This window comes from Dipodomys merriami, unplaced genomic scaffold (assembly GCF_024711535.1).
Source record: "Dipodomys merriami isolate MVZ:Mamm:240054 unplaced genomic scaffold, mDipMer1.0.p SCAF_545, whole genome shotgun sequence".
Taxonomy (NCBI): Eukaryota; Metazoa; Chordata; class Mammalia; order Rodentia; family Heteromyidae; genus Dipodomys; species Dipodomys merriami.
This window is the reverse complement of record NW_027206119.1, coordinates 242,501-251,374: the sequence shown is the minus strand read 5'-3', so window position 1 is coordinate 251,374 and position 8,874 is coordinate 242,501. Positions and strand designations below refer to the sequence as shown.

The window sequence follows — 8,874 nt, the reverse complement described above, 5'->3', positions numbered from 1 at the left end:
GATGATGGAGTCCCGCCTATTCCTTTCCCTTTCTCCTCCATTTCCCAACAATCACAGGCCCTTTCTCACTGTCAGGAAAAGCCTTCTTACAAGTCTAACCTCCAAATCTTACTGTGAATTCAGAAAATTCTTTAATTCTAAGTCTGACTTCTCTCATTCAATATAACAATGTAATAACAGTGGCAACTCTTACAGAGCTTCTTTTAGACAATAACATATTTACTACATTACTGGGTGTATGTGAATGAGAGTAAATACAAATATTTAAAAGCTGGAAAAAGGCTGGGAAGGTGGCTCAGTGGTAGAGCGCTTGCCTTGCATGCATGAGGCCCTGGGTTCCATTCCTCAGCACCACATAAGCAAAAAAGAAAAAAGCCGAAAGTGGCGCTGTGGCTCAAGTGGTAGAGCACTAGCCTTGAGCTGAAGAGCTGAGGGACAGCGCTCAGGCCCAGAGTTCAGGCCCCACGACTGGGAAAAAAAAAAAAAAAGCTGGAAAACTCAGAACTATCCATTATTATAAGACATTACTATAAACTAGATGCCTGTTTGTTTTTTTCAAGTCTATCAGATTGGTCTAATCCAGTGTTTAGACCAATCAGAAAGAGGGACACCATCAGAAAGAAGGCCTGGAAGGATAAGGACTCGGGTGTATTTGGATCCTACTGCTTCTTTAAGTGGGCCTCCCACGCACAGTCCAGACAGACTCACATTCAATATTAGCACATGTGGTGTTTTTGTACATCAATCCATCACCTTTGATAATCTCCATTTTATATCTGTCCACTCAAAAGCCACAGTATGGATTCTTACATTCAAAGAACAAGATGGTTATTTAGAGTGGGGTGAGTATTTAGGAGCTATTATGTAAGAACAATCACATCCTATAATTCTATCATTTATTACTATTATGATTCTATCATTTATTGCTTAGTAGCCTAAATAGTGATATTTAGAATTGGAGAAATTAAAAGAACATGAGTACTTTCCTAAAATATACCAAAGCACAAGCAACAATGTTAGTTCTACTAGTTCTACTGTAAGTTTACTTCTGTGATGTCTGTGTAGTCATATGATCATGGCTACTGCACTTCCTAGCTTTACTTTTTACTTTGTCTTGGTTTTACTTTGTGCTGGTACTGGAGCTTGAACTTACAGCCCTCAAGCTCTCAGTCAGCTTTTCTTTGCTCACACCTGGAGCTCAACCACTTGAGGCACACCTTAGTCCCTAGCTTCATTGAATTGTTCATGCACTGGTGAATGTAATAACTCATTAGGGAGGAAGTTGAAGAAAGACAAGTTGGAAGGTTTCGAAATGGTGGAAATCCCAGAGAACAAAACTGAAAGGAAATTGGCCTACATGAGGGAAGGGTATAAAGGCAGTCACTCAACAACAATTCCAGTTCATTCCTGAGCCAAACTCTCCTTCTTGAACAACATGATGCTCAAGGTATTGTGCCTTTTTTATGTGCCTTGCTCCAAATTGCTTTTCCAGCTTACTTCTTCCTTTCTCAGTCTTCTCAGATGTTAAAGCAACCTGTTCTGCTTCAGGTATTGCACCTTTTCTCATAGCTTCTGGGCTACTTAATTAACTGCTTATCCATCTCATTGGCCTTCTACAATAAGAGGCATTATTCTGCTACATAATACCGGGAATAAATGGTATATAATACTATGAATTATTGTAAATTTGTGGAATATGAACCTCTTGGTTTTCTATATGTCCTTGATGACTTTTCCATACTCCATTGCTAATGATCTGTTGGCTATGAGAGCTTTATGGAGTAAAAAGTGGTTGGACAACTAGCATATTTTGCACAGTGAGTTCACAAGAACTCTTGACATTTATTTATTAGAGCTCTGCATCTTGTGCTTTAATTCATCTATTTGTCACTGTATTTTACTAAAAAAAAAAGATTCATATGCCACAAGAAAATCAAGCAAACCAGAAAGAGATTTTAGATGTGAGAGTATCACTCATAGACAGCAGAGAAGCTGAGTTCATTTCCCTCTTCCTCCTTCTTCCTTCCATCCATCTTTCTTTTCTTCCTTTCTTCCACAGCCATGGAGGGGCCCTTTGTCTTCTGGCTCATGAGTGGTACTCAGAACTTGCCAGGGAATCCTTCACAAGCCCCCAACAGCATGGCCTCCAGTAGATCGTGGGTGGGTTCATACTGGAGTGCCTCACCTGATTCCCAGGCACATATCAGTCCTTGAAACTCTGGGTTGAACTTGGCAGATCATCAAGACAGTTCATTTTCCTCCTGTCTTGCCTTCAAATGTTTAGCAGCATTAAAATCGGTGCTATGGTTACTCTCTTCCCTCATAAGAAATAGTCATGCCAGCGCCATTCTCCCTCCGGCCAGCTGTTCTCTTGCGTCCTTCCTCCAAGCTTCCCTCTCTTTCTATCAACCAAAGCTTCAGAGACGCAAAGAGTCATCCATCTTTCAGAAGAAGGGCAGGGATTTCCTGACTTGAAAAAATCTGGAGTCTCTAAGAATAGAACCAGATGATGGTCAGGGTGGAGACTTTTTTCTGGGCACTGGTTCCACCTTTGTAACTTTTCTTTGGCCCTGAGCTCAGTAGAAGATATTCCCAGCCACCTCAGATCCCTAAACTAGCAATCCCACACCCTGCTCATTTATACTTGTAGATGGGGAATCTAATGTTCAGAAAAACAAAAGAAGTTCTGAAATCATGTCATCGTTAGAAAAAGACAGCTACTTACATCATATCTTACTAGGGGCTACTAGATGGTAGGCATATGCTGAAATATCCCTAAGGTTGAATGGTTTGTATTGATGTGTATGTATGGAGTGTGTGTGTGTGTGTGTGTGTGTGTGTGTGTGTGTGTGTGTGTGTGTGTGTGTGTGTGTGTGTGTGTGTGTGTGTGTGTGTACCAGCCCTCTCAACCCTGGTTTACGCTGCTACCTCTGCCTCCACCCTCATCTTCATCCTCTGCCTCTCACATAGCTTATCTCTGGGCTTTCCTAACCAGACCAGGTACCCCAGGTGTCTAGTGGTCCCCATCAGGTTTCAGAAGCATTGACTGCACCTCCAGTCCTTTAAACTCCCTAGCAGCCATGTAATAAAAAGCAAAAAGAGACCAACTAAATTGGTATTTTATTTACCAATCTATCCTAAACATTATCAATATTGTTATCAAATATTAATTCAATACGTAATCTATATTTTTAACTAGTGAGATGTGTTATAGTCTTTCCTGTCAACTAAGTCCTGAAAATTCAAGTGTTTATTTTCCTCTTCTGTCTCAGTTTGGACTGGTCATCTTTCCAAGTGCCCAGCAGCCATAAAGAGGAGTAATGTCATACTACTTACATACATAACACATGCTACATATATAACAGAAGCAACACATTTTAAAAAATCACATAAATGGTTGGGAGTCACAGTAAAGCATTTACCTAGCATTCGCTAGACCTGGAACTCATTGCTCAACACCACATTTTTAAGTCACCTAGAGAAGGGCACAGTGGCTCATGTTTATAATCCCAGCTACTCAGGGGGCAGAGATCAGAAAGATCACAGAAAAATCAACCCAAGCAAAATACGAATGAAATCACTTCTCAACAAAACAAGCAAGGCTACATAGGAGGCAAAGGTAAGAGGACCACAGTGAGAGGCTGGCCCTGGGCAAAGAATAAAGCTTTTTATTTTGCTTTGAACTAAAGCAAAATATAAAATCAAGTAAAAGTCACTTAGAGATCTGAATCCAGAAACTGCTATGCGAGGCTTCCCCAAGTTGTTATTCTGGAGAGAGACTAATTCTAGCCATCTAGAGTTAAGGCCAAAGATGTACCTTTGCAACAAGAATCCCAGATGTCTCTCATGGTCTGCAGACTAACCTTTGGAAATGTAGCCTTAAGACCTAAGTGCTCTGATTATGACAGCAGAGCCCCCCACTGGGGGATCTACTCAAGAGCTATAAAACTCAGTGAATTCACTTTGTTAGGTCTCACCCAAATGAGACTGATAGCCGCCACCCAGAGCCTTGGGGGTGTTCAACAGTCAATGTATTTGAAGTACTCAGCACCGTGCCTGGCGCAGTCAGGTAGGCCTCATGACCAGCCTTCCCCATTGCATGGGTGACATGCCCTCTCTGCTCTCCTTTACTTCTTAGGCTTTCCCCCACCATCACCCAGCATGCTCTGCCGCCACCACATGTCCTCAACTCGCCCCAGGGCAGAACATGGCTCCCACGCTAGTCCACATCCCTGAGCTACATACACAGATTTTTAGAAGAAGTGGAACTACATTTTACTCTTTTCCTCAAGGCTTCCTAATGAAAAGAAGTGTGTGTATTCCAAGTGGGGTGTGTCCTATTCAACCCTCTTCTCTTTGAAGTCTGTCACAGAGAGCTTTGCCAGCCTGATCCACGGCTTGAAGGCGGGACACCTGACAGACTCCGTCATTCAGAAGAGCAAGAGGATGATCCTGGACACTCTGGGTGTCGGGCTGCTGGGCACCAGCACGGGAGTGTTTCACAAAGTCAGCCAGTACAGTAAAGTAAGCTCAATGCTTATTCAAAAGATAAAAACAATGTACATGCTTGCCTATGGTGAAGTAGGCCCAGAAGTGTGCACCTCCCTTTATTTACTCTACACTTCATTTTATAAATATCACTCCATGTATATGGGCACCATTTCGATTCTCTCATTGATCCTCTCGTCATTACCTGACTTTTAAAATTCATCTACTACCTATATTCAGATGTAAGATCATACACTAGGGCTCACAGTTTATTATTATTGCAGCCCAAAGCACAGGCCAGCCTGCAAGTCTTCAAAGCAAAGGTAGCTATTACTACACAGCATTTGTTCATGGAAAGACTTGAAGATTAACTGATCCCGGGCTCTGAACAGAGAGTGGGCCTGGACACAGGACAGAATCATCCACTCTCCATAGAATGGTTAGTCTACACCTCCAGTATCTAACCCCTCTTGGGTTAGATATGTCACAGTGAATTCAAAACCACATCTCTGGAGCACTTCTAGATCATGACCTAGATGCAGTAACCTTACCCTCCCGTGGGTAAGGTTGTAAATCTTTGCAGAAGAGACATCAAGACCTCTATCTACCATGTTTTTAAATAAGAGCTATTAATAGATCATCTCCAAGGCTGAGAAATCACTATTGGGCCACTGCCCTAAGACATTTGTGTTGATTCTGCATCACTGATGGGTGTTCTTCTATTGCAGATCTACAGCTCCAATACATCCAGCACTGTTTGGGGTCAGTCGGACTTCAGACTCCCACCCACATATGCTGCTTTCGTAAACGGTGTGGCTGTAAGGATGTCTACATATCTGTTCAACTATTAGATGATTGTTATAAGTTGACAGCCATAAAATAACCCTGAAGTTGTCTAACTTCCATGTCTTACATAAGTGATCATTGAAATAAGGGAGATGATGAGCCTTTCTTCTCTCTTGTGGAGAAATTCTAGTTTTCATTTCTTTACAATAAGTTGATCCTCTTTGAGTTATGGAATACCGTAAATAAAAGGATGTAGGGTTTTTTTCTTTGTGCCAGTCCTGAGGCTTCCACTCAAGGCAAGGGAGCTGTCGTTGAGCCTAGCCTAACGCTAGAATTCTATCACTTGAGCCACACCTCTGCTTATGGCTTTGTGGTGGTTAATTGGAGCTAAGAGTCTCGTGAACCTTTCTGCCCCGGCTGGCTTTGAACCACAATCCTCAAATCTCAGCCAACTAAGTAGTTAGAATTATCAGAATGAGCCACCAGCACTCAACAAGGTTGTTTTTGTTTTGTTTGTTTGTTTGTTTTTAAACTCTCCCAGGTACCTCAAATCTCATCCTTAATTTTTTTTTAAGGATCAAACCCAATACCCAGACACAATTTATCCTTAATTCTTTCTGTTGTGGGTACCAGTTGCTTCTCTTCATTGATTTGACAGTATTTATTGAGAAAGAAATAATGGCCATATGGTGTCTATATTTTCTGAATCAAAAGTCAATACTTGTCATCTGATGGGTCATTTTTATGTTTTTTTTTTTCGTGTGTCAGGGGGAGTATACAAGATATCATTTGGGCACAAACATGTTTGGATTCCTGAGACATTTTTATAGTTTATGAGGACAGTTGATCAAAATATAGAAAGGCAAACCCAGTGGTGCATTCAAAAGTCAATGACCAGCTAGCTACGAGAAACACAGTATACATATCAAACTCACATAAAAATCTGTTTTCAAATGAACTGCTAGTAATTTTTTTAATATATGGGAAAAAACAAATGCCTGGCTTGGTTGAAGGAAAATAAAATCTTATAACAGAAAATAATGGCTTTCAAATACAGCTTAATAGTTCATCTAAAATTGAGAGATATTGCACTATTCTTGCAAGCGAATGTTTAAAATTACTTCAGAAGAGAGACACACAACAAAGTGTATGGCCTGATATATCATAACTGGAATGAACTTTAGATATGACATGTTTACAGATGCAAGAGAAGAAGAAAGAGCAGCTTTGCAAGAGAGAATATAGATTTTTTTCAGGGGCTCCAGCCATCTGGGCAAGATCTAAGGTGCTTGGGATTTGTAAGAATCTTTCTAAGGTCTAGCCCTCCTCTAGATAGAGGCAGGAAGCCTAATGCCCAGTCCCGTGATTAAGAACCACAGCCAGTTTTCAGGTTTGAACATCAGAGAATCAGTTAAAACAAAGTCACAGCAAAAATGGTTCATTGCTAAATTAGATCTTTACTGGCCCCAACGCCAATGCATTCAAGTAAATTCTGAAGGAAGTTGTTTGCACCTGTTTACACAGATTCACTCCATGGATTTTGATGACACGTGGCATCCTGCTACACATCCTTCTGGAGCAGTCCTTCCTGTTCTCACAGCTTTAACAGAAGCCTTGCCTCAGAGTCCAAAGTTTTCTGGCCTTGACCTGCTGTTGGCTTTCAATGTTGGTGTTGAAGTTCAAGGCCGATTAATGCATTTCTCCAAGGAAGCCAATGACATACCAAGGAGGTAGGGAAAGCTCTGATCCATTGAGAAGCAGCCACATTCCCCTTTATCTACCTGTGAGTCTCTCTGTAGAGCTGGGTTGGTGATGTTCACAAGTGTGCTGGCAGATGTATCAGCTCTGGGTGAACACCAACCCTATGTCCATACGTAGAAATATGACCTTAGAAGTACAGCAGAAAATTCCTTTGAGTTCTGGTCTATCACCCTGGTGTGACCATGAGTACTCTTGAGTCTTACTGAGTCCATTCTCAGAATAGAACCTATTCCGATATTCACTAGGGTCCTTCAGCCTAATGAGAACATTTGGAGTACAACATCCATGACTGTTCATCATGCATATTGTAAATAGCCAAATGCTGGCTATATATCATAGAGCCCAATCAAAGCATTGATTTTGCCTCTTGGGCCTGTGAGGAGAAGAATGTATTGGACTAATGTCTGGTGAACTTCCATAGTTTCTACAAGAGCCTTAATTCTTACTGTTATTTCGACATTCAACAACTTTTACACTTGTGGCAATAACTTAAGCAGTTTTATTTATAAAGAACTTGCTATTAGATACTACTGTAAAACATGTGATTCATTCAAAGTTCCTAAACCCTAGGAGGTGAAAACTTTTTATCATAACCACTTATGTAAGAAAAAATAATTATTCCAGCATATGGAATAACTTTCCTAGGATGGCCCTGCTAATAAGTGTAAAGAAAGGATGAGATTTAAACCAAGGTAGTGTGTCGTCATAACCGATGGCCTTGATTGCTGTACAACACTGCCCCCTGATGGTGCATAATTTGTAAGTCTCCAATCTGTATTGCTTTTCAGATTCCATCCCCCCTCCGTGGTAGGAACCTTGGGCAGTGCTGCGGCTGCATCCAAGTTTTTAGGACTTAGCTTGCCCAAGTGCCAGGAGGCCCTGGCAATTGCTGCCTCTTATGCGGGGGCACCCATGGCAAATGCTGCTACTGAGACCAAGCCCCTTCACATGGGCAATGCTGCCAGAAATGGGATAGAAGCCACTTTGCTAGCCATGCTGGGTCTCCAAGGAAACCAGCGGGTCTTGGACCTGGAGAGGGGGTTTGGGGCCTTCTATGCCAACTATTCTCCGAAAGTCCTTCCGAGCTTGGATTCTCATACATGGCTACTGGACCAGCAGGATGTGGCCTTCAAGAGTTTCCCGGCACATCTGGCCACTCACTGGGTGGCTGAAGCGGCAGGGGCTGTGAGGAAGCACCTTGGGCCTCCAGGTGGAATCCTGTTTCCTGCTGACCACATCAAGAAAATTGTGCTCAGGATCCCAGATGTGCAATATGTCAACAGACCCTTCCCAGACTCAGAGCATGAAGCCCGTCATTCCTTCCAGTATGTGGCCTGTGCCATGCTGCTTGATGGCTGCATCACCGTCCCATCCTTCCACAAACCCCAGATCCACAGGCCACAGGTAAGAGAGCTGCTTGGGAAGGTGGAACTGGAGCATCCTCCAGACAACCAGCCCAACTTCAACTCATTGTACTGTGAGATCAGTGTCACTCTCCAGGACAGATCTACCTTCACCGAGCGCTCTGATACCTTCTATGGTCACTGGAGAAAACCACTGAGCCAAGAGGACCTAAGGGGAAAGTTCAGAGTCAATGCCTCCAGGACACTGTCCTGGGACACTGTGGAAAGTCTTATAAAGGTAGTAGAAAAGCTAGAAGACCTAGAAGACTGTTCTGTGTTGACCACACTTCTGAAAGGATCATCTCCTCCAGAAGAGGCTTCAAAATATCCAGAAGACAATCCTTCCATTGCTCAATCTCTCCCAAGTCTGACCAACATGTGAAGGCCTTTGCAGTATAAAGCAGAGGCCTGCTGCTCCAACCGCTCAGGAGCAAAG

General features: G+C 42.4%; 1 protein-coding gene across 2 annotated transcripts in view; it reads left to right on the top strand.

Annotated features, from left to right (window-relative positions):
- Positions 1-1,383: 1,383 nt before the first annotated feature.
- LOC138811656 (cis-aconitate decarboxylase-like) overlaps positions 1,384-8,874 on the top strand; it is an 8,197-nt gene continuing 706 nt past the window's right edge. The window contains exons 1-5 of one of the 2 annotated variants that reach the window (XM_069999362.1): positions 1,384-1,447; positions 4,363-4,524; positions 5,217-5,306; positions 6,799-7,004; positions 7,824-8,874. The exon at positions 7,824-8,874 is cut by the window's right edge and continues 706 nt beyond it. In XM_069999362.1, coding sequence (XP_069855463.1) covers positions 1,436-1,447; positions 4,363-4,524; positions 5,217-5,306; positions 6,799-7,004; positions 7,824-8,820 — 1,467 coding nt within the window. In that variant the 5' untranslated portion in view covers positions 1,384-1,435 and the 3' untranslated portion in view covers positions 8,821-8,874. Of the gene's footprint in view, positions 1,448-4,362; positions 4,525-5,216; positions 5,307-6,798; positions 7,005-7,823 lie in introns of those variants that run through there. The other variant, XM_069999363.1, reaches the window with a different exon arrangement.